The sequence below is a fragment of the Rhinatrema bivittatum genome, chromosome 14, assembly GCF_901001135.1.
Source record: "Rhinatrema bivittatum chromosome 14, aRhiBiv1.1, whole genome shotgun sequence".
Lineage (NCBI taxonomy): Eukaryota > Metazoa > Chordata > Amphibia > Gymnophiona > Rhinatrematidae > Rhinatrema > Rhinatrema bivittatum.
This window is the reverse complement of record NC_042628.1, coordinates 35,225,410-35,251,548: the sequence shown is the minus strand read 5'-3', so window position 1 is coordinate 35,251,548 and position 26,139 is coordinate 35,225,410. Positions and strand designations below refer to the sequence as shown.

Here is a 26,139-nt window from a genome sequence, read left to right as displayed (position 1 = left end):
GGATTACAGGCACCAATGGCAGGGAGAGCAGGCCCTCGAGGAGCGAGTACCTGGTATCCCAGATAGGCACCTGAAAGAAAGCAAAGGGCCTCAGAGGAGCGGGTACCCAGGTTAGATGAAATACCCCGAAGGGCAGAGAGAGCTTCCAGCGGCAGCACGGAAGCGGCAGAGTAGCTCAGACTGGAGGCAATTCAATCCTTGCTAACTCGATTTGTTAACAAACAAAGGGCAGGCTAAATACCTGGATGGCGTGACGTCACTCGAGGGGGATGCCCCTGAGGTTCCCGCGATGACGTGGATAAAGACGTGAGTGGCATGCGCGCGCGCACTCTAGGAAGTTCTCAGGAGAAACATGGCGGATAGCCTTGCCATAACCGTTCAGGAGATGCCGGAGAGAGCGATAAGCAGACGCGGTGGTAGCCATCTTCCCAAGACTAGCGGGGAGAGCAGAAAGAAAGGTGAGGCACAGAGGTCGAAGCAGTCTGAGATCGACGGACGCAACATGGCCATCCTGAAAATTCTGCACTCAGCCCTTTGCATAAAGCCAGAGCAAATGGCGGCCCGGAGCCCCAAGGCCACCCCCTCAAAAATTCTCTTGAGATGGAGCTCTAATTTCCGATCCTGGACATCTTTAAGTGCCGCGGCCTGCTCCACAGGGATCGTAGTCTTCTTAGTGCCCGTGGAAACCGCCGAGTCCACCTGCGGAAGCGCAAAAAGTTCTAACGTTTGTTCTGGCAAGGGGTAGAATTTGGCCATAGCTCTACCCACCCGTAAGCTGGAGTCTGGGGAATCCCACTCATGTTCAATTAACTTCCGTACCGACCTATGATAAGGGAACGTGGAAGGGGGGCCCAAAGACTGTCCAGGACAGGATCCGCCCCATTTAATTCCGGAACCTCCTGAGGAGCTTTCAAACCAAGCTCCTCAAGAACTTGAGGAAGCAGAGGGTCCAACTCCTCCCTCCGGAACAACCGGAAAATTTTAGGATCATCCATTTCTGTCACCAAAGGTATCCCTACGTCATCCCCTTGATCTACGTCAGGGGATGTCAGAGCCTGTGCTGAGGACCCCGTCGCTGCCGCTGCCCCTGCCGGAGGGACTGGGACCTGTAAGCCCCCCGTTGCTCCTCCTGGGCTGGGTTCCCCTGGGATTTCTGAGTCCAGCGGCCGCGTGGACCCTGATTTGGCCCCAGGAGGCTGCAGGCACGGACTCTGAGGTGTCAGGGGAAGCTGCGGACCTCCTAACCCTTCCTGCTGTGCCAGATAGACCTGGTGCAGCAGGAAAATAAAACCCGGGGAAAAGGAGCACGAACCTAGAGGAAAATGTGGGACCTGGTCTCCCCCAGGCCCCTGTAGTAAGGGAGCCTGCATACTTGCATTTCTGGAGGGCTCCTGCCCCTCGAAGGGGCTGGGATGGACCGGGGAAAGCCACGGAGGAAAATCTCCCTCCCCCTCCAAAAATGGCGGTGCGCGTGTATCCGGCGCCAAAATGGAAGCTGCTCCCGTCTCGAGGGAGCTGTTAGAGCCGGAGAGTGCAGGAGCCTCAGAAACCGGCCTGATCGCAGCAGTCGAGCGTTTACACAGCCACCGACGTTTTGAGACTCCTCGGAGGAGGGAGGAAGGAGGGCCCTCCCCTCCCCCTGAAATGCACCCAGAACAAAGGCCTGCCCTGCTGAGAAGCTCCAGGACTGCCCCACACGTGTGGCAAGCCGAGCCACGAACCATGCCAACAGAAAAACTAAAGTGAAGTAAAACAAGAAAAAAAGTCTAAAAAAATGAGCCGGCTTGAACCGCGAGGGCGGGGGGTTACCCCGGAGCCTTACTAGCAGCTGACTTCTTTCTTTACTGTCTTTTTTTTCTAAACTTTTTTTTTTTTTATTTTAACAAACCTGACAAAATTGAGAGGGAAGCTTCTCTCCTAGGGCTGAAAATCAGCCCCTGAACCAAAAGGAGAGAAAAAACCCTGAAAGAAAAGAAGGGCTGAAAGCCGCACGGCTGGCCTTGTGAGAGGAGGGATCTGGACCACCAGATGTGCACCCCACGGAACAAACTGGACCTCAATTGGTCCACCTCAACCGAACAGGGAATGGTTCCCAAAAGAACCAGTCCCCTGGAAGGAAGGCTCACCCGAAAAATCTATAAAAAAGCAAGGGTAAAGAATGGCTGCAGGTTTATGCACCAGCTATCTGCTGGAGACAGAGAAATATTGAGCCTACTGCAGGTGGCACCAGGGCTTTCAAGCAGTATCAGCGAGGCTTTTCTCTGTCTCCATCTGCTGGGAGGGATGACTAAACCCAGGAGTCTGGACTGATCCAGGTACATACAGGGAATGGATCATCTGCAATTGGAAGGCTCAACTCAAAATTGCAATATGGCACCTTGGAATACCCTCTTGTTGATTTGAGTCAAGGATTCTTGGATTTTTCCCAGAAGGAGTATTAAAAAGGTCTTGGCTTTCTTGATTTTCCTCATTTTCCTGATTAGCAAGTCATGCGGTATTTTATATGTCCTGGGTATTTTTGTACTCTTATATCTAATATCTACATTTTTTTAACCAGTGGTGTAATGGAATAGGGTGTTTCCCATATTTTCTTTGTATATCCTGTAACGTTTGATGAATAGGGACAGCCTTAAATTATCTTGGTGTTTGCAGGTACTGTAGAGCTCCTGTAATTCAGTGGCTGTTTCCTCCTCTTCTTGGAAATTGAAAGGTATAGCTTCAGACATCTTTTTTATAAACAAAGAATATGTGGCATCTTCTAGTGGTATTGATGCCCTATTTGACTCTGGCAATGGGTCTGATGGAGGATCTAGAAATGGACTCTGGGAATGTATTCCAAAGAATCTTCTGAATTTTGAGAGTCTTCAGAATTCAAAAGAGTATATGATGTGAATGTGATTTTATTTCTCCGTCTGAAGATATTACAATGGCTTCCTGTGCTGGCTTGTCCTCAGTTTGTACAAAAAAGGACAGAAGAAGTTTTGATCTTAGCTGTTCTCTTGAGTGTTCTGAAATGGGTCTACAAAAGGCTGGTTCATTGTCCGATAGTTCTTTTACAAAAATATTGAAAAAATTTGTCCTTATTTTCTGTCTTCAAAGAAAGCCCTTCTGGTGGTGAAGACATAGCGTGCACAAAAGCAGACAAATCCATAGTATGCCTTTATTTAGCAGTTTTCTTTAGCACTGCATTCTTTCTCAGCACAAGCGTTTCACTGTCACATGTTGTCTATGCAGAAGCTCTTACATTTTTCAGTGCTGTGAGTTTGCATCATTAGATGTTCATGCAGTTGTACTATCATTATCCTTCTTTGACACAGATGACCCCATGCCATTTTGTTTCTGCTTTAAGGAGTCTGTGCTGATACTTCTTGGCATTGATGGCTCAGCACCATCATTGTATGGTGCCAAATGATGTAATGGCACTTTGGCACAAGGGATCAAACCCCACGATCTTTCTGCGCCAATGACCTACCTCACGATCTCTTAGAATTAGAAATATCTGATGTTAGGGATCATTCCCTTTTTTAATGACATTTAGACTTCTTGTGCTCTAATGAGCTCTTAAGCTCATATTTTAGCTTTAGGTCTTAATATACAAGTGCCCTTGGGGACATTATGTCACACTGTCATGATCTGTGCCCAAGCATCAAAGGCACCAGTCGTGCTAGTCTGCAGAAGCCATTTTATGACAATATTTTCCATAAGGTTTTCCCCTTTCTTTCTGAGGAAGATTTCATTGTGGATATTATGCAATGGCTTTCTTTCCCATGGAAACTTTTCTGTCTCCTTTTTTTTTATTTTCAAAATAAATGTGGCTGTCATATGAGGAGAGAAATATTATGGCCATTCGCAGAGTAGATTAAATTAGACTGAGGGAGGGCACATGGCAATGTTAGTGTGGGAACTCCTGTGCATGCCCAGAAGAGACTCAGAGAAGTTTCTGGGCTAAGAGAGTAAAAGGCCAATTGGTGCTGTCAGATGACAACGCCAATCTTGTGTGGTTCTTTATTATGCTTCTCCATGGAGAACTGTACCCAGATACTTATCCTGGCTATTGCCTTTTTTGATCATTTATATTATATATGGGATTTCTTATATGGGGAGACTCATCGCTTCCTCTGCTGGCTCCCACTCTCCTGAGTCTAGATACTGCCAGCTGAGAAAATCCGCTTGAATGTTTTCCACCCTGGCTATGTGAGATGCCGCTAACAAAGTCAGATGTTGTTCTGCCCAACAAAGCAATTCCTGAGCTTCCTGAGCCACAGCCTGACTCTTGGTTCTTCCCTGTTGGTTGATGTAAGCCACTGTTGTGGCATTGTCCGACAAGATCTGCAGCAGCTGGTCATGCAACCGAGGCAGAAAGGCAAGTAATACAAAACATACCACCCTTATTGACTGATAGACCATGAAGCCTCGCACTGAACCCTCATCCTGTTGTGTAAGCCCTAAAACTTGATTTCTGCAGACTTGCTCATTAGGAGCAGCAGTAAATGTATGTAGCTAGCAAGCTGCTGCGTACTGCGACCTCCAATTTTAAAATATGGAGTTTATGTGCATAACTGTTGGTCCCTCCTCAAAACGTCCATGTCCCACCCTATTATTTTTTGCTCAAGCCCATACATATATGCACATTGGGGTAGATTTTAAAAGCCCTGCGTGCGCCGGCGCATTTATTTTGCATAGGCCCCTGGCACGCACAAAGCCCCAGGACGCGCATAAGTCCCGGGGCTTCGTAAAAAGGGTGGGAGGGGGCGGGTCCGGGGGCATGTCGGCAATCCGGGGGTGTGTGTCCGGGGTCAGGGGGCGGTCCGAGGCAGGTCTGGGGCGGGCCGGAAGGGCGGTCTCGAGTCCCCTGGCACTGCGGCCTGTGCCGGGGGATGGTGAGGGGGCGCGCACAAGTTACGCCTGCCTCAAGCAGGCGTAACTTGTACAACAAAGGTAGAGGGGGATTTAGGTAGGGCTGGGGGTGGGTTAGATAGGGGAAGGGAGGGGAAGGGAGGGGAAGTGGGGGTCGCGGAAGGAAAGTTCCCTCCGAGGCCGCTCCAATTTCGGAGCAGCCTCGGAGGGAATGGAGGCAGGCTGTGCGGCTCGGCGCACGCAGGCTGCCGATTTTGCACAGCGTTGCGCGTGCCGACCCCGGATTTTATAAGATACGCGTGGCTACGAGTGTATCTTATAAAATCCGACGTACTTTTGTTTGCGCCGGTTGCGCGAACAAAAGTACGCATGCGTACTTTTTTAAGATCTACCCCATAATTCACAGCTTTTAGAATCTGCATTGCTCATGTACAGCCCACATTCGCATGTATATGGGCATTTTAGCATGAGAAATACTTTTAAAATTGACCCCTAAATGCTCAGAATAGTAAATTCTGACTGCTAGGACCAGTCTGCAAATACAAGCGTCTCACAACGTGACAATAACATTGGATGGGACAAGATACAATTCCCTGCTTCTGGTGCTCACCTTCTCTGCTCCTGAGGTCTGTCGGGGCAGATGAGGGCGTGGTGGAATAAATTCTTTTAGTCTACACATAAAGAAGGATGAATGAGACGTGAAGGGAAAGAAGAGACACAAGAAAAGATAAAAATGAAAATGGGGACAGGAAAATATTTTTAAAAGAATAGATTTAATTATTTATTAAGAAATATGTTATATTGCTTTATTATTAGTAGTATAGCTGTAAAAAAAATTTATAAGCAACCAGAAAATACAGATAGGCCAATGCAGTAATCTGGGAGTTTATAAAATATGTGCTGGTTTTCAGCACACATTTTTAACACCCAGATTATTTATCGTTTTAACTCCAGATGCAGTAAGCTATTGTTATGCTAATGCATCAGGAGTTAAAAAACATGCATAACCTTTAAAATGTGCCTCCTCCTGGGTTAAAATGTGCCTCTTCCTGGGTTAAAATGTGCGTTCAGCACATTTTAACCCAGGAAGAGAGGAGGCATTCCTGACAGGCTACCGCTGCCGCCACATAACCAAATAAATTCTGATTTATCCATCTGTCTGGCACTGGGAAGCAGCCACCAGATAGCCACATATCAATACTTATATGGCTATCTGCCGTGGGTCGCTGCTATTTAGTTGGAAAAGTAGGGCACTACCTCTTCCAGGCTTAGTATATCAGGAAACATGAGGCAGTTTTCTCCTACTACTGCTACTACTACTGAAAAATTACTACTTACCTGATAATTTCCTTTTCTTTAGTGAAGACAGGCTATTTATTTAGGCATTTTATTTACTCTTTTGGATAACAGAAGGACTAGAGGGCACTCCATGAAGTTAGCAAGCAGCACATTTAAAACTAATCAGAGAAAATTATTTTTCACTCAATGCACAATTAAGCTCTGGAATTTGTTGCCAGAGGATGTGGTTAGTGCAGTTAGTATAGCTGGGTTTAAAAAAGTTTTGGATAAGGTCTTGGAGAAGTCCATTAACTGCTATTAATCAAGTTGACTTAGGGTATAGCCACTACTATTACTGGCATCAGTAGCTTGGGATCTACTTAGTTTTTGGGTACTTGCCAGGTACTTGTAGCTTGGCTTAGCCACTGTTGGAAACAGGATGCTGGTCTTGATGGACCTTTGGCTGACCCAGTATGGCAATTTCTTATGTTCTTCTTTTATACCATTGTTCCAAAAGAAGAGCACAATGGTTTACAAAAGCAACATTCATATTTTAGGTCAACAACATCTAAAACATGTTAATTAGAGGGCTGAGATGATAACTTGCGATACATAAAATCCATTTCAATAACCTTTACATCTCTCATTTCTTGTTGCTCATTCTTCTAACACTGGGGGGGTTTTTTTGTAATCCTTTTTTATTAATTTTCTGAAGTATAAACATTACAAAGAAACTTCACAAAGCAACAGTGCAATCTGGAGCTTTTACACAGTAAGAAGAGTTGAAATCTCCAATCGAACAGCAAATAAACTATGTTAAGGACCTCTTATAGCAACAACAAAAAGAGTACAAGCCTTTGCGCTCCTAACTTCCCGTTATTATTCCCTCCCCAACCGCTCCCTTTCCCTTCCTCCCACCCCATCACCCTTGGCTTGGATTGTATGTGGATGAAACTCAAATTTAAAGTGAAAGTTAGAACAATAGTGGGGCAAGCAGAGATGGCAATGGTACAATAGGCAATACAGACGCGGAATCGACAATCGGGATCAAGAGCAAAGTATGAAGCCAGGTAAGAGATATTATATGATACACAGTACATTCAGTACATTCAATACCTTCGATTAGGGGGCATATGCTGAGCCTTAAGCGATCTTAAAGGTTACATCAGATGGCAGGGTGCACATAAATGTTGTCCAAGTGGTCTTGAAACAAAGTTGCTTTGTCTTTGAGCTGGTTGGCATAGTTTTCTTTTCCAACAAGTATAGTTCCAGCATAGAATCTGACCATTCCCGTAAAGATGGTGGAGAGAGAGATAACCAGTGGTGCAGTACCAAACGAAGAGCAATTAGTCGACTTTTATGAAGCAGTAGGGAATGTGCGCCAGAGATTTGGTTTTGTTTGTCCTGAATGCCCAACAAGCAAAACAGTGCATCCCATCTCCTGTCCTGGAAAGCACATGTGCTAAAACATTGATAAATCTGGGTCCAAAACCTTTGAATTGGAGCACAGTCCCACAGACAATGTATCAAAGAGGCATTAGGCTGGGAGCACTTAAGGCAAGCATGTGACAAAGAAATACCGGCAAGAAAGGCTTTGCGCAGCCAAATGATAAGTTTATGCATAATTTTAAAGTACATTTCCCGCATTGCCATACTGATGGTCATTCTCTGGTTAAACTGGTTGCTTACTCGTAAATGTGTCTCAGTAATGGCCCGAGATAAGTCCCCAGACCAACTTGTGGCTAGAGATTCATATATTGTGTATTGTGATGTGGAGTGTAAAAATTTATAATACATAGAAACCGTTATAATTCATTTGGAGCCCATATGTAGGAATCTTTGGAAGGGCCCATTAGTCCCATTAGTTAATTTCCCTTTATTGGTAGAATGTAGAAAGTGTAAATAACTGTGAACTTGCAGGTACACAAGGTAATCAATGTGTGTTAAATTGAGATACTGGCAGCAGTAAGAAAAGGAATATATCCTGCCTGACTGCAGATCCATAAAGGGTCCCAGATTAAACGTGCCTCTCGCCACTACTTCAGAGAATGTTTTACCGTATAGGCCTGCAGGGAAGTCAGGATTCCCTAATAAGGATAAACAATATGACATGGCCCATGGTAAATGCAAGTGTTGTCTAAGGTATCTCCAGCAGCCTCTTATAGAGTCAACTAATATGTTATCCACAATGTGAGGTGGGAAGGCCTCACGGGTGCATGTAGAAGAAACTCTAGGCCCCTGGGCTGCATTACATCTCTTTTTAACTGCAACACAAAAGAGTTATAACCATAGCCCAGCCATTCTTGCAAAGTGGGCAGCAGGCAGGATAAATTGTAGTACCGGAGATTAGCGACCCCCAGCCCGCCATCCGCTTTAGGCACCATCAGCTTGGAAAAAGTTAGTCTCACCCTTTTAAAACTCCAGAAAAATGTACCAAATATTCTCTGTATGGCCCAAACATCTCTAGTTAGCAAGTAAAATGGGCCATCTGTAAGAGATACAGCAGTTTGGGTATTAACATCATCTGTACTAACGCGATCCTCCCTGATATGGAAAGAGGAAAAGTGCCCCAACTGTCCACCTTCTGTTGAAATATCTTTAGTAACGGGGTGATGTTATAGTGGTACCACTTCCGCGGGTTACTATGTATTCTTATTCCTAGGTATTTAATGGTATCACCAGCCCACAGCAATGAGAAATCAGGCCAATTGTCATGCAGATGTCCAGCAATATCCATGGCCTCAGATTTTGTTAAATTCAATTTGAGACCAGAGAACGTGCCAAAGGTTTGAATAAGGTCAAGTAATAATGATAGGGATTGGCGAGCCGCAGAAATTATCATATCGTCTGCAAAAAGCATCATCTTTTGCTCAGTGTTCCTTACTTTAATGCCTGGAATCAATGGGGACTGTTTTATTTTACGAATCAGTGGTTCCAAAGAAAGAATATAGAGGAGTGGGGACAAGGGGCAACCCTGCCTGGTGCCTCTCCCTAGTGTAAATAGAGGGGTTGTTGTGCCATTAACACAAATGAATGCCTTAGGATCCTGGTACAGTACTTTGATGGCTGTTAAGAAGGGTCCTGCGAAACCGAATCTGTGCATGGCTTCAAACAGATATGACCAGGCTCCCCTGTCGAAGGCCTTTTCGGCGTCGAAGCTTACTAACAAGGGATCCAATGTTTTATGCAAGTGACAGCTCTCCAACGTCACCAGCACCTTCCTAATATTGGAGACTGGCCGTCCTCCATAGAAAAAGCCAGTCTGCTCTGGAGATATTAAATCTGGCAATATAAATTTCAGCCTATTCGCTAATATCTTGGCATAAATTTTTACATTTTTATTGTATAACTAGTTTAATGTTCCTATGTTATAGTTTACCTGAGACTTTACTTGCTTTTACGAGGATAAGGCACCAAGGCTCTAGTGTTACATCAGAAAGTTGGGGGGCATTGACCCGAACACAAAGACACAGACCTCTAGCCTCATTTTGTAGGGGGCGTTTGATAAGAGGAATAAGATGGGGGAGATCTCCAAAGTACAAGGAGAATGTGGGTTTGAAATTGGGAAACAGGGGGGATATGGGGAGGAGGGAGGGGAAATCTCTGGTTAAGGGATTTGGATTAGGGATTGTGACAAGTGATCAATTTCATAGCCATAATGGCTTCCTTAGGGAGCACATTCTGTTATGCGGCGACTTGATGGTCAATATGGAAGCAGATCTGCTGGATGCCCTGGCTGGGAGGCATGCTAGCGGAACATTGCTGAAATATGTTGGTTTTGCATTATTAAACCTATAGGTTATTTAAGATTTAATTCCTGGAATGTGGGAGGGCTGGGCTCGCCCATAAAGAGGCAAAAAATTTTGAGTATGTTACAAAAAAGGAAGGCAGATATAATAGGTCTTCAAGAAACACACTTATCAGAAACGGAAAGTAAAAAACTAAAACGGGGATGGGTGGGCCAATGTTTCTTTGTGCCTGCCAAGGGGAGGAAGGCAGGTGCAGCGATCCTAATTCATAAGAATGTGAGATTTGAACTTATTAAGCAGGTATCAGATACAGAAGAGCGCATTCTTATCGTGGTTGGGAAATTGCAGAGAAAGGAAGTCACCCTTTGCTCCACATATGCTCCGAACCAGTATTCTCATGCATTTTTTCAAGATCTGGTGGGCCAATTGCTCCAGGTGCAGCAAGGTCCCCTGGTTCTGTTAGGGGATTTCAATTGTGTGCATGATTGCAAGTTGGATACTTCACAGACTTCTGGAAGAAGGGGTTTATCGGAAAAGAAAGGGATTGCCTACCTATGTCATGAGCTTTGCTTAATGGACATATGGAGGACAATGAACCCAAGTGAGCGGGATTACACTCATGTATCAAGGGCACATGCAACATTGTCCAGAATAGACTACATATACTCCTTTCAGAAATGCTGTTCCCCAGGGTCCAAAAAGCAGATATAGGAACAATATCCATCTCGGATCATGCTCCAATAGGTGTAAACATTACAGAAGGGGGAGAAGCAACTACCACTAGGATTTGGCGCTTCCTGGGCACCTGGCGGAGGACAAAACTTTCACGCCCATCTCCAAGCTAGGTGGAACGAATATGCCAGCAATAATGTAGAACATAAGGGGGATCCAGGCTTGTATTGGGAAACCAGTAAAGCTGTCATGCGGGGGGAAATAACCTCATATGTGATCGTGCAGTCGAAAGCGATACATAAACACATATTATTTTTAGAAAGTCAGCTAAATAAGGCAAAGACTCAGCTGGGTCTTAATTCGGTGGCCAATCAACAATGTTATAAGGAGTGCCTCAAATCGTTAAACTCGGCTCTACATATTCGGGTGCAGAGGACCTTATTAAAAGGGGCCCACAAACTGTTTCGCTATGGTAATAAGGCCGGCAAACTGTTGGCAAATTTAGTACGATCGCAAAGAGGGAAAACGTACATTGACAAATTAAAAGATCATCAGGGTCGCCCAATTGTCTCTAGTTCAGGGGTGTGTGCGGCTTTCCGACAATTCTATTCTGCATTATACACGGAAGATAGGATAGGGGTCCCCTGGAAGAAGAGGCTTTCTTTAAAGGTCTCAAACTCCCTCAAGTAACAGAGGCACAGCTTTCACAATTAAATACACCTATTACCTTAGAAGAACTTCAAATGGTAATAAAACATAGCAAGAGAAACAAAGCGCCTGGACCTGATGGCCTCAGTGCCGAATATTATAAAATCTTGTGTAACCAAGCATCAGAAGCACTGTTGGCCTTCTTTCAGGAGGCCCAATCCCTTAGGAGGTTTCCAGATGGGGTAACTAAGGCTTTCATCACAGTACTGGAAAAACCAGGGAAAGACCTATCAAAACCAGCAGCATATAGACCGATCTCCTTGCTAAACTGTAAAGCTAAACTGTTTGCAAAAATCATGGCAGATCGGTTGAGTAAGGTATTTCCCTCTCTTATTATGCCACACCAAGCAGGTTTTGTCAAAGGTCAAGCTATCTGTTCTAATATGGCTAAACTTCTTATTTCCCTAGAGGGTGTAGAAGTCCCGGATTCCTACAGTGAGGGTCACCGGAAGTGTTATTGAAGGAGCTGGAGAATTCAGGCCTAGAAGGAGTCCTCCTTCAGAACCTAGGCCTGGGAGTTTACTGGTCGCACTGGGCAAGTAGGTAGAGCATGGCCCGAATCCCCGCAGTACAACCAGAGACCGGTCTGCCGGCGTTGAAGATGTTCCTCCGGAGTGAATTACCGCAGCCCAATCGCATGGGCTCGTCTCCAACCTTCCCTGAAGAGGCAGGGAGCAGTTTGGGTGAAGGAGAACGCCAAGGGCATCTGGAAGCTGAGGCAGATTCCCTGCTAGACTGCAGTTCACGGGAACGCTCCTGAAGACACTGGTCGATGCGCCCAGCGAGGTCAATGAGGGAATCCAAGGAGCTGGGTAGTTCACGAGCCGCAAGCTCATCCTTGATTGTGTGTTCAAACCCTCGAGGAAGATGGACCGTAGGCAGTCCATGCCCCACTGCAATTCGGAGGCCAGGGTCCTGAATTCAATAACATAGTCAGTTAGGGACTGTGAGCCCTGGCATATATGGAGAAGAGTTGACCCAGAGGCGGACTGCCAGCCTGGGTCAGGAAGCCGGGTAGATCCCGGAGAATAGAGTCTGAGCATTCTCACAAGGAAGAAGCCCAGGCCAGGGCTTTCCCATCCAGAAGAGAAAGGATGTAGGTGGTTTTCGTCATCTCATCCAGAAAGAGCATAGGCTGGAGGCAGATATGCATATTGCATTGATTTAGGAAATCATGGCAGATCGGTTGAGTAAGGTATTTCCCTCTCTTATTATGCCACACCAAGCAGGTTTTGTCAAAGGTCAAGCTATCTGTTCTAATATGGCTAAACTTCTTATTTCCCTAGAGGAGTGTCAAACCAGAGGTATTGGGGCGATGGTAGTAGCCTTCGATTCAGAGAAGGCCTTTGATAGGGTGTCATGGCCCTATCTCTTTTCGGTTCTAGATAGATATGGCCTAAAAGGCGAAATTGTACATAGTATATCTCTGTTACATCGCAACCCAACATCTGCGATCTTTGCTAACGGACAGGTATCTGAGGATTTCCCATTGTACAGGGGCACACGGCAAGGGTGCTGTCTCTCGCCACTCCTTTATATATTGTCAATAGACCCCTTATTAAGAAAAATAGCAGAAGACCCCCAAATACAGGGATTCAAGGTGGGGCACCAAAACTTCAATATCTCGGCGTTTGCTGATGACGTCCTAGTTTTCTTAACAAATCCACAAAAAGCTCTACCATTGGTATTACAAATCCAAGCTGCCTTTGGTACTTTTGCAGGCTTAAAAATTAACACGGAAAAATCCGAAGCTATTGCAGTGGATCCCAAAACTACAAAATGAATGGGAGGGTCCGTTTCCCTTAAAATGGGTAGACAAGGAAATGCGTTACTTGGGCATACGACTCACCAAGGATATTAACCTATTGCATAAAGCTAATATAGATCCACTCTTTCAACATATGGAAGGAAGGCTAAAAGGGTGGGCGAGTTTACCTCTGTCTATTACGGGGAAAATATTTTTATTAAAAATGATGGAATTACCGAATGGATTTATGGGATGCAGCAATTACCGCTTTGGTTGACTAGGGAGGAGATTGCCAAAACTAATAGAACAGTTAGGAAATACATTTGGGGTTCACATAAGGCACGTTTACCACTCTCTACATTAATGTTACCTAGAGAACAAGGGGGACTCGCATGCCCGAGTTGGAGGGATTACAATCTTACTTGTATATTACATCATATTTACGATTAGATAAATGGCACTAATGTGTATACTCCATTATCCTTCCTATATGATTGGCTGGCGCCATACAGGCCACAAAATTTAATTCAGATACCAAAGGCCCTCATCCCAGGGCACTTTCAAAAGAGTATTCTTTTACGATCTGGGCGAAGTGCATGGCGATACCTTTGCAGGGTGAAGCTTCACCTTAACAGCATTGCTACTCCCTACTTGACCTTTGTGGGCAATCCTCAATTCCCGAGTGGCCTTTCCTCTGATATATTCAGACAATGGTGCTCTGGAGGTCTGATCAGTGTCCAACAATGCTTAGAGCCCAAAACAATGGTGATCAAAAGCTTTTCTGAACTTCAAAACCAATATGGCCTGGTTTTGCGGGACTTTTACGGATATCTTCAGATACGACATTATATACACTCTTCGAAGTTTTCATTATCAGACTTACAGGCTGGTAGAAACCTTAAGGCATTTTTTTTGCAGGTAGGGAGGAAGAGTAACTCCAGTAGTGCCTTTTCCCGTCTCTTAAAAGCGATCAGTGGCCCTGATGCGTTGGTATCCATTCAGGAGAAATGGTTGAAACAGGCACAATTATATCTATCAATAGAGGATATTAAAAGTATATTGAAGGAGGGTTACAAAATCTCGGAAAATGTGTTGTTGCGGGAAGTGGGATATAAGGTTTTAAATTGTATGTATATGTCTCGTTCTTGGATGTATGCTGCAAAACTCTGTGATACTGATCTCTGTCTGAAATGTAAAACCGAAAAAGGAACACTCTATCATTGTCCTTTGGGAATGCGAAAAGGTCAGTCTATTTTGGGATGAGATTATCACAGAAGTGGGTGGGATGATAATGGTACCACTATACAAAAGGACCTGGAAATTATGTCTTTTTCGACTTATAGCAGAGAACTTAACGGAATTGCTGGACTCTGAACAAGCCTTTCTGAGGAAAGCTCTGTTGATTGGTTTGCAAACGATTATGGGCAGCTGGATTGCTATGGATTGTCCGATAAAAGCGCAATGGCAGAACAGATTGATTAATCTTATGCAATTTGAATACATGTCCGCAACTGTTAAACCGCTTTCCGCATACAAGACCTGGGAAGGAATCTGGAAGACATATCTGGCGACCCTTCCACAACACCAGAAAGACTCCCATCATATCTCTGCATAAATGGATTATAAAGCAGCTTCCAGCGGTTTGAAATAATTTTCTTTGGAAACTAATCTTCTTATGAAAATGACTTTGATCACAAACTTTGAAGGTACACAGGGGGGGGGGAGGTTGGGGGGGGGATTGTCGAAGCGGGGTAAGAGAAACATATCAGAGGAGTTGCTAACCTGGAGCCTCCCGCTGACAGAATTCACAGGCAGACTTCTCCAACCAGGTTGTGGAACACTCCCTACACAATTTGAGGCTGCTCCAGCCTGCACTGAGCAAAAGTGACAGGTTTTGCACAGCAAGATATTTCTCCCATGATGACTTGCCACCGTCATCTTGCTGCTCCCTGTGACTCCCCAAATAAGTGGTTCTGCACTGATGAGAAAATAAGAAGCAGAAGAACTTATATCTCAATTTGCCTCCCGGACTGCCTCAAAAACACCTCCAGTGGACTGCCCCTGCTGACAGGGCCTCCAGGGAATCTCTCTCTGATCCTCTCTCATTTGTTTGTTTGTTTGGTTTTCTTTAATTATCCACTGTCAGAAGGAACCAAAATATTTAAAGGCACAGAATCTCAAAAGAGAAAAGTGCCAGGACAGAGGGAAACAATAGTGTGCAGAGGGGAAGAAGAGGAGTGTAACAGGAGGGAAAAGGGAGGGGAAACTATTCTTACTCTCCTGGAAGCCCCTCTGTAAATAGACTGTTCAAAGGAGGGAGAAGGCAGAAAGTTGACACCTTTGGAGCCCCCCAATCCTAACAAATACCAGCAGGATCCAGCTCAACTGAGGGAGGGAGAAGTAGTCTGTCACCAGGCCTGAGTCCACAATACAGTATGTACACGTACTATCTGCTGAAGACAGAGAATACTGGCAGGCTGGTGTCAGCACAGAGGTATATATGAAGCGACATCAGTGAGCCTGTCTTCATCTGTTGGTTGGTGTGCATAACTTGTTTGTATGGCCTGGTCTAACTAACTGGATGAAGAGGAAGGGATGTTTCACTCAGCATGTTGTAATATAAATAGCAGTGCCAAACTGTTAGGAGGGCAGCCCTTGCTGGTGTCAGGGGGGTAGACCTCCGGCCACTGCATAAGCCCTTTCAGGCAGTGATGTGGACCCCTGAGTGGTGAGGCAGCAAGAAGCCCCACTGATAAGCCTGTCCACAGGCAGAAGTGCCAAAGAGAGACCTGGGGAGACGTCACCTATACCAACTATCGTTCCCTCAGGTTGAGCCTTTGGTGCGTATAGCTAGCAGGACTTAAGCGGATACTGAGGCACAATCAGGCACATGCAGAAGCCAGGAGGCAGTCCAGGGTAGAGGCAGGCAGCGGACAATCAGAATACAGTAGCCAGTCCCAGGGTCAAGGCAGGCAGCAGGCAAGCAGAATCCAGTAATTGGTCCAGGGTCAAGGCAGACAGCGGGCAAGCAGAATTCAGAACAGTCCAAAGTAGAGACTAGCAGCAAGCAGGCAAGAGCAGCATCTAGAGCCAAGCACAAAGCAAGCGAGGCAGGAACCAGGAATAGGCCAAGGAACCTGTTGCCAAGGCAAGGAGTCCAGGTCCAGGAAGACTTAAGTGCGCAGAATCATGCACATACATGCCCTATGTGACTCTTCATCGGGTCCTAGTAATATACGCATCAGAACAAAACCAAGGAGTCTGGGAAGGTGGCTGAATTTTAACAGTACCCCCTCTCTCCAAAGTCTCCTCCTCAATTTCCTGGGCCTTGGTTTTGTTGGGTATCGACGGTGAAATCTGCAGAGCAATTGGGAGACCTGTAGATTAGAAGCCGGCTCCCATGAATTTTCCTCATGACTGTAACCCTTCCAAGCAACAAGAGTCTATTGCAGACTCTTGAGTTCAAGATCTCCGCAAGCTCGTACTGTCTCTCTTCTTCTACTGGGATCTCCTGTGGCCGGGGTGGCGGTCTGGAGGGCCATGGAAGTACTGCAGGATTCAGCAGAGATACGTGAACACATTGTGAATATGTAGCGAAGGCGGTAATTTAAGCTTATAGGCTACCTGACCTATAGGATGGATCACCGGGAAGGGTTTGAAGAAGCAAAGAGCAAACTTGAGGGATGGCAATGGAAGCCTCAAGTTGTGAATGCTCAGCCAGACAAAGTCTCCAAGTTGAAACTAAAATGCCGGCTGACATTTCTTATTTGCTTGCATTCTGGAATGGATTGGGTGCCTATTTCAGTTGCTGATTGGTTGAGTTGCAGAGGTCTAGTAATTCCTGCCCCTTGATCTCGGCAGCTGGGCATTCCACAGTGGTGGTCAGTGATACTGGAATCCGGGGCTGGTATCATTATACTAGGAAGAAGGGGGACGAGTAAGAAAATTATTCCTTACCTGCTAATTTTCGTTCCTGTAGTACCATGGATCAGTCCAGACAGTGGGTTATGTCCCCAATCCAGCAGATGGAGTCAGCCAAAGCTTTGAGGGGGCGTCACCAGGAGTGCTACTACCCCCTCTGCAGGAGTTCAGTATCGAGAATATCCAAGCCCGAGTAAAAACAAGAACCCCCATATTGGATCAAGTTTAATGAACGGCAACAATCAGCCGTAGAACCCTTCCCACCAACGGGTGGGGGGACAAAAGGTCAGCGTGTCAACCCCAAAACAGAACTGTGACAAAACAGGGAAGAACTGAGCAATCATGAGAGGACAGAAAATACTACCGTCCCGTATGAGAAAAAACCCCGTCGAGCAGGAATAGGACCCAAATGCGATGGGGCGTCTGGACTGATCCATGGTACTACAGGAACGAAAATTAGCAGGTAAGGAATAATTTTCTTTTCCCTGTACGTACCTGGATCAGTCCAGACAGTGGGATGTACCCAAGCGTCCCTAAACCGGGTGGGGTCCTGCGAGACCCGCTCGTAGAACCTGCTCACCAAAGTGTCCAAAGACCGAGGAAGCGAGGTGAAGACGATAGTGTCTGGAGAACGTGTGTAACGACTTCCAGGTGGCTGCCCTACAGATTTCTTGAGAGGAGACCGAGCGGGTCTCCGCCCAAGAGGCCGCCTGAGAGGCGTGTAGAATGCGCAACAATACCGGGCGGGGGGAGTCCGTCCCACCCCAATGTAGGAAGCGGCAATGCCAGCCTTCAACCATCTGGCAATGGTCGTCTTCGTGGCCTGAGCTCCCTTCCGAGGGCCGGACCAGAGGACGAAGAGATGGTCAGAAGTCCGGAAATCATTCGTAGCCTCCAGATAGAGGTGGCAGGGTGCGCTTGACGTCCAGAAGCCGGAGAGACCTCGGTTCCGAGGAGGAGAAGGAAGGGAGCTCCACCGTCTGATTCACATGGAACGCGGACACCACCTTCGGGAGAAAGGAGGGGAACAGTGCGAATCGAAACCCCGGAGTCCGAGAACCGGAGGTAGGGTTCCCTGCACGACAGGGCCTGCAGCTCCGAGATGCGCCGAGCGGAGCAGATAGCCACCAGAAACACCGTCTTGGAGAGTGAGATCCTTGATCGTCGCATTCCGCAGTGGTTCAAACGGAGGTCCAGACATGGCCCGTAGCACCAGGTTGAGACTCCAGGAAGGACAAGGATTCCGCACCGGAGGCCGCATGTGTTTGACCCCTTTGAGAAAACGGAGAATATCCGGGTGTTGTAGCCGGGATCCCCCGTCCCGCAGGAGCGAGCCAAGGGCGGCCACCTGAACCCGGAGAGATTTGTATGCAAGCCCCTTGTCCACCCCTGCTTGCAGGAACTGAAGTATCTGAGGAACCGAAGCCTCAGCGGGACTCGTGTTCAGGGCCGGCACACCACACAGCTCGAACACCTTCCAGACTCGCACTAGGCTACCGACGTCGAAGTCTCCGAGAACGCAGCAGTGTTGAGACTACCCGCCTCCTGGTAGCCCCGGCGCCGGAGGCGGCGCCTCTCAAAAGCCAGGCCGCAAGACAGAAGAGTTCTGCCTGGTTCGAAAAATACCGGGCCTTGGTGAAGGAGGCGGGGGAGATGTCCTAGACGGATGGGTCCGTCGATCACCAGTGGGATCAGGGTCCGCAAACCAAGGTCGTCTTGGCCACTCCGGGGCGACGAAGATCACCGGTCCCTGGTGGACCTCTACGCGGCGGAGGTAGTCCTTCCCACCAGTGGCCACGGCGGGGAACGCGTAAGGAGCAGGTTGGCCGGCCACGGGAGTACGAGAGCGTCCACGCCCTCCGCTCCCCGCTCTCTCCGGCGGCTGAAGAACCGGGGAGCCTTGGTGTTTCGTGCGGACGCCATGAGGTCGAGGTGGGGGGGATCCCCACCGCCGAACGAGCAGCTGCATCGCCTCGTCGGAGAGGGACCATTCCCCGGGGTCCAAAAACTGACGGCTGAGGTAATCGGCCTGGATGTTGTCCACGCCCGCGATGTGCGAGGCCGCCAGACGGGCCAGATGCCGCTCCGCCCACTGCATCAGCATCTCTGTTTCGAGCGCGACCTGCGGACTGCGGGTGCCGCCCTGCCGGTTGATATAGGCCACCGTTGTCGCATTGTCCGATAAGATCCTGACCTCCCGGTTCTGGAGGAGAGCAGGAAGTGCTGGAGCGCTAATCTGACCGCTCTGGTCTCCAGTAGATTGATGGACCACTTTGATTCCTCCGAGGACCCACGTTCCTTGCGTGGCGCTGCGGTCGCAGACCGCTCCCCAGCCTACAAGACTGGCGTCGGTGGTTACCACGACCCAATTTGGCAGATCGAGAGACACGCCGCGGGCCAAATTCCTCCGGATTCATCCACCAGGTCAGACTGTTTCTGGCAAACGGCGGTAGGGGAAGGAGCACCTGGTAGTCCTGCGAAAGCGGCTTCCAGCGGGATAGAAGCGCTCTCTGTAGAGGCCTGAGGTGCGCAAATGCCCAAGGGACCATGTCGATGTGGAACCCATCACCCCTAGGAGCTGCAGGTAGTCCCAGGAGGTGGGAACCGATAACGCAGAAAACCGTTGTATGTGTTCCCGTAGAGCTTGCGCCTTGTCCTGGCGTAGAAAGACCCGCGCCACACGGGTGTCGAAGGTCGCCCCCAGGAAATCCAAGCGCTGCGAGGGCACCAGGGAGCTCTTGGAAAAGTTCACCACCCATCCTAGGGACTGCAGAAACTCTATGACTCTGGCCACCGCCTCCTGTCCATGCCGAAAAGACTTCGCTCGAATGAGCCAATCGTCCAGGTAAGGATGAACTAGGATCCCCTCCTTCCGCAAGGCAGCCGCTACCACCACCATGATCTTGGTGAAAGTGGCGCGGAGCCGTTGCCAGCCCGAACGGGAGAGCCACAAACTGGAAATTTGATCCAGGATCTTGAAACCGTAGCAGACAATGATGCTCCCGGCGAATGGGGATGTGGAGGTAGGCCTCCGTCAGGTCCAAGGAAGCCAGGAATTCCCCCCGATTGCAACCGCCGCGATCACGGACCGCAGCGTTTCCATGCGGAACCGAACCAACCCGAAGTGATTTGTTGACTTCTTTCAAGTCCAAAATAGGCCGGTAGGAACCGTCCTTCTTTGGCACCACGAAGTAGATGGAATAATGGCCCGAGCCCACCTCTCCGAAGGGCACGGGCGCAATGGCGCCTATCTCCCAAAGTCTGTCCAGGGTCAACTGCACCGCCTGTCGCTTGGTGTCCGAGCCGCAAGGGGAGAATATGAACCGTCCCTTTGGAGCGCGTACAAACTCCAACGCGTAACCTTGTCCGATGGTGTCCAAGACCCACTGATCCGAGGTGATTCGCGCCCACTCCTCGTAGAAGAACGCCAGTCGCCCCCCGATCCTGGGGACGGCGGAGTGGGCGAGCTGAACATCATTGCGAGGACTTGGGCGGAGGTTGTCCAGCTGCGGGGGGCGGGACGCGCGGGGCGGCGCCCGCGAAAGGAGCGAGACCAGGGCTGAGACCTGGGGGCAGAGGGGCCTGGTTGCCGCCGGTCTGTAGTTCCGGTAGCGCCGTTGCGCCCTGGCTCTGGTCTGAGAGGACGGAAAAGTCCTGGTGGAACGATACCTGTCCTCCGGCAGGCGATGAACCGCATTTTCCCCCAGCGTCTTGATGATTTGATCCAAATCCTCCCCGAACAGGAACTTGCCCCTGAAGGGCAGGGAGCCCAGGCTCGACTTGGAGGATGTGTCCGCCGCCCAGTTGCGGAGCCATAGAAGGCGCCGTGCCGCTACCACCGAGGCCATGGAGCGGGCGAGGACCCGAAACAGGTCATAGGAGGCGTCAGCGCCATAAGCAAAACCAACCGCCGCTTCCAGTCTATCCGCCTGGGCGGCCTCCCCAGCCGGTAGGACCTGAGAGGTGAGCAGTTGTTGAACCCAGAGAAGGCTGGCCCGCTGAACCAGCGAGCTACACATCACACCGCCCGCAAGCCTACCGCGGAGACCTCGAAGACCCGCTTGAGGAAGACCTCCAACTTGCGATCCTTGTGCGTCTCGTAAGGCCCGCACCCCCTGTCACTGGGATGGTTGTCCTCTTCGTGACCGCTGTCACCGCGGAGTCCACTTTCGGTACCTTGATGAGATCGAGAAAATCGTCCGGCAGTGGGTAGAGCCTCTCCATGGTCCGGCTGCCCTTGAAGGAAGCTTCCGGGGCATCCCACTCCCCGGTGAGAAGCTGGAGGAAAGAATCATGAATGGGAAAAGCCCGAGCCCTCGGCCTCCGGGCTGCCAAGACCGGATCCCCCTTCCTAGAGGAAGTGACCACAGCGGGCGCTACGGGCGCGGGCGGCTCCGGTGGTGGATCGAGGTCCAACTCCTTAATAACCTGTGGCAGGAGGTCCTCCAGCTCTTCCCTCTGGAACAGACGCAGCGTGTGCGGATCATCACCTTCTGAAGTGGAGTCCCCTTGACCCGGGTCTGCCGGATCCGATCCAGGGGAACCTGGTCCTGTGCCCGCAGTCCCCGAGCTTCCCGGGAGCCGGGCGCGAGCGGGAGGGAGGGGGGCCCCCACACCCGCCGGAGCGGGGGGGGCCGGGGGAGGCAGAGGGGGCCCCCGCAGGTAGGGAGGGCCGCGGTATCTTGTGTGGAGGAGGCCCCGTGGGAGGCTCAAGGCTCTGCAGATATGCCGTGTGCAGCAAAAGTATAAACTCTGGGGAAAACCCCTGTCTCCCGGAGGGGGGCTCCGAGGGGGGGCCCCCGGTGGGACTGTCTCCGGGTCCGATTCGGGGAGTAAATGTGGCGGGGACTCCCCCGCATCCCCGGTCCCAAGCGCCGTCTGTTCCCCTTCAGGGGGTGCAGAGTGTAAAATGGCCGCCGTTCCCGCCAGGAATGGGGGAGGGGCCGGCCCCCGCCGCCCGGGCAGACCTGCTAAGCGGGGGAAATCGATGAGGGGCCGCGAGGTGCCCTCCCCCCCGGGGAGACACCTCGTACAAATGCCCTCCCTCGAGATCCGCGAGCCCAGCTCGCCGCAAGCAGAGCAGCGCTCTGGCCGCGGCATCGGGGCTGAGCAGGAAAAACAGGCCCGGCAGAATAACCACCCGGCAGAGCCTCGGGGGGGGGCCGAGAACGGGAGCGCCGCTGCGGGAGGGGGCCCGGACGGCCTGCACAACCCGAAAGGAAGAAAAACGGCACCGCGGGGGGGCCTCCTGGCCGCGCGACCCGCCGACGACGCTCTCCCTGCCTGCCTCTGCAGCCCACGAGGAGCCGCGAAAATGGCCGCGGGCAAGGGAGAGAAAACGCGGAGGGGCCGGTCCTAATGTCCTCCGCGAGCCCCTCCGTCGAAGATCAGCTGCAAGCAAGGAGAAAAGTAAAGGCAAAACAACACTTACCTACCCCGCTCACAAGGAGAGAAGAAGAAGAGAGAGCAAGACAAACACCGAGGGAAGCCACGCCTCCCAATTAGAGCCCTCTAAACTTTTTTTTTTTTTTTTTTTTTAAACAAACTTGATCCAAAAAAGTAGGCAGAGAGAAAAGCAAATCAGAGAAGAAATACAAGAACTGCCTGAGGTAATCGGGAGCAACCCGGATTCACTACTCGCATCTGCTGGAGTCAGAAGATACTGGACTCCTGCAGAGGGGGTAGTAGCACTCCTGGTGACGCCCCCTCAAAGCTTTGGCTGACTCCATCTGCTGGATTGGGGACATAACCCACTGTCTGGACTGATCCAGGTACGTACAGGGAACGGTAGATTTGTTGATGTTGTTATTATGGCAGTTAACTTTTCTGGATCAATACAGAAGCTTGTAGAGGAGATAATATACTCCAGAAAGGGAAGTTACTTTTGCTCAAACAAGCATTTTTCCAGTTTGGCATAGAGCTGACACTGTCTAAGACGTTGTAGCACTTGCCTAACATGAGCATGTTGCTGTTCCAAGGTCTTCAAGTAAATTTATTTTATTTATTTAAAATTATTTATATACTGTTTTTATACATAATCATAGTCAAAGCGGTTTACAAAGTTAAAAATGATGAGGATGTCATCTAAATAAATGATTCCAAAATTGCAAATAATGGAACCAAGGAGATGCACTCCAAATATTTAGTATTCAAAATATTTAGTATTAAATGATGACATGACAATAGAGCAGATCTCAAAAAATGTCATTTACTATCATATGGAAAACCTCAGGTGCATTACATAGGTCAAATGACATGACCAAATATTCGTAATCACTGTCTCGAGTGTTGAAGGCGGTCTTCCATTCATCGCCTTCTGTGATGCAAATCAAATTGCATATACTTCACAAGTCTAATTTAGTAAAGACTTGAGTCCCTCTCAGCCTATCGAACAATTCAGAGATGAGTGGTAAGGGATACCAAGTCTTCTTAGTAATCTTGTTTAGGCCCTGATAGTCAATACATGGTCAAAGAGACCAGTCCTTTTTTCCCACAAAGAAGAATCTGGCACCAGTGGGGGACGATGATGGTCAGATGAAACCCTTAGCCAAATTATCCTGAATGTACTTCAACATGGCTATGGCCTCTGGTTCCGATAGTGGGTATACTCTCCCCCGGGGAGCATTTTCCCCGGCTCAAGTTCAATTAATCAGTCGTAATTCTATGAGAGGGTGTCACATCATCATTTTTAGGGCAGAAAACATCACAGAATGCCATATATTGTGGTGGTAACTCGGCCATTGAGAGGCACACATGGTCCAGACACAAGGCAGGAGCCATACAGGGGTTAAATAGTGCCTCCCTGAAGTTAATGAGCAGGGTTGATGAATAACTAACCAGGGAAGACTAAGTATTATCTCTTTTATCGACCTGGGAAGCACATAGGAACCAAATGGTTTCTTTGTGGAGTAGGCCCGTTCATATATGGAGTGGAATCGTGGGGCAAACTATTCAGTCAGACAAAGGTTCTCCAGAAATTAATGACACTGAGAGGGTGGAATCCAGGGGTTCGGTGGAAATCCAGTAACGCTGGATGATCAATTCCTCGATGAAGCTCTCAGCCGCTCCAGTGTCCAAGAAAGCCTAGAGTGGGATCTCAGATTTCTCCAGGATGATGCTCACCAGAAATAGGAGTTGGGGAGACATACCTTGTCGACCTAGGATGGCCTCTCCTATCATCCCTAGGCCCGGCATTGGCCAGTGTAGTGTCCTGAACCAGCGCAATAAAAATAGAGGTTGAGGTGCCTTCTGCGTAGGCATTTCTCCGATGATAATCAAAGCTAATGCACTTGCATAAGTTCCTCCAGGGTTTTAGCCGATGGAAGATCCCTAGGAGGAATCACTGGTCGCTGGAATTAGAGGGCTAAATGGATGAGTTGTCGGGCTTGGCTCCATCTCTAGCTTTTTCCTGCAGGTTAAGGTCACAGCAAATAGTCAGCCTAATGAACTCTTCTAGATCCCCAAGCGGGTCATGTCCAGCCAGCTTGTCCTTCAAGGGTTCAAACAGGGCCTGAACAAGAATGGCTGTAGTTCCGAGGCCAGAGTCCGGAATTGGACCGCATATTCTCCGATGGTCTGAGAACCTAGGCGAATCTGTAACAGCTTGAATGCAGCCGATGGCACTCGTCTGGGCTCAAATATGAGCTGGAAGTCACGAAACAAGCAGTCAAGGTCCACCAAGATCAGATCCTCATGCTCCCAAAATGAAGAAGCCCAGGCCAGAGCCGATTCCCCCAGTAGAGACAGAATAAATGTTACCTTAGTTCTGTTGGAAACATAGCCGCCTGCAGAGTGAAGTGCACTCGGCACTGATTAATAAAACCTCAACACTCTGGGGATCACCACTGTATCTGGCTGGTAGAGGGAGACATGGCAGTGTAGCAGCCAAAAAAGCTGGAGCCAGAGTTGAAGCCACTTCAATGGATCCCGGTTAGGTGGAGAGCATATCCATTCATGCTGTGAGCCTTTTCCAGGACCCCTGTCACCTAATCCAAAGCATTCTGTGTTTGTTGAATACGTTGTACCATACCGGGAATGGCATGGAGTGCAGCAAGTTCTGCTGGGTCCATGGCCTTGGCAAACTGTTAGGAGGGCATCCCTTGCTGGTCAAGGGGTAGCCCACCAGCCACTCCATAAGCCCTTTCAGACTACAAGTGGTGATGTGGACCCCTGTGTGTTGAGGCAGCAAGAAGCATCACTGATGAACCTGACCACAAGCGGACGTGCCAAAGGGGGACATGGGGTGGCTTCACCTATTCTAACCATTGTTCCCTCAGGTTGAGCTCCTCAGTGTGAAGGGTCAGCAGGACTTAGGCAGATCCCAAGGCACAATTAGGCACTGGCAGAAGTCAGGAGGCAGACTGGGGTCAAGGCAGGCAGTGGGCAAGCAGAATCCAAAATATTCCAAGGTCAAGACAGGCAGCAAGGAGCAGAAGCAGCATCCAGAACCAGACACACAGCAAGTGAGGCAAGAACAGGCCAAGGAACCTGTTGCCAAGGCAAGGAGTCCAGATCCAGGCAGGCTAAGTAGTCTTGAGTGTGTGACATCATCATTGGGGCGACTACCCAACTCTCTCGCCAAAGTGCGCAGAATTGTGTGCACAGATGTGCATACATGCCCTATGTATCTCTTCGCCGAGTCCTAGTAATACTCACATCAGAGTATGCAATAGCAGCTCCTGCCATGCAGTGAGTGTCCAAAGGGGAGGAGTCTGGGAAGGCGGCTGAATTCTAACACAAACATTATCAGGTAGTCACAGTTACTTCTTTACTGTACGTGCCATCAAGGTAAGGAAATTCATATCCATCACAGACCTGGTCTTCCTTGTCCTAGCAGTGGATATCTTACTGGGTTTTTTCCAGCTTACCTTGTTGCCACCTATCTGCAGGTAAAGAGAACTGGCACTTTACACAATTCTTCTGCTTCTATCATGTGTACCAGAAATGTTAAGTGAGCTCCACCTTCTCTCATGCCACTAGTCTAGATTTCCTTCTCTCTCCTCCTACTTCCCTTCTCTCTTCTTTTCTTTCCCCTCTCTCCACCACTTCTTCACTTTTTTCTCTATTCCCTTCCACTATCACACCTCCCTCAGGCATACATGTGGTTTTGAATGTATATGAACTCCATTAGATCATTGTTCTTCCTCAGATCTGCATAGCAGAACAACCACTCCATTCTTCCCTTCTCCTCAATAGTGAGAGATGTTT

General features: G+C 48.9%; 1 protein-coding gene across 5 annotated transcripts in view; it reads right to left on the bottom strand.

Moving 5' to 3' along the window:
- CFAP70 (cilia and flagella associated protein 70) overlaps positions 1 to 26,139 on the bottom strand; it is a 351,702-nt gene that overhangs the window by 111,991 nt on the left and 213,572 nt on the right. For all 5 annotated transcript variants that reach the window (XM_029576140.1, XM_029576137.1, XM_029576141.1 and 2 more), the window contains one exon: positions 5,468 to 5,528. In XM_029576140.1, coding sequence (XP_029432000.1) covers positions 5,468 to 5,528 — 61 coding nt within the window. The remainder of the gene's footprint in view (positions 1 to 5,467; positions 5,529 to 26,139) is intronic.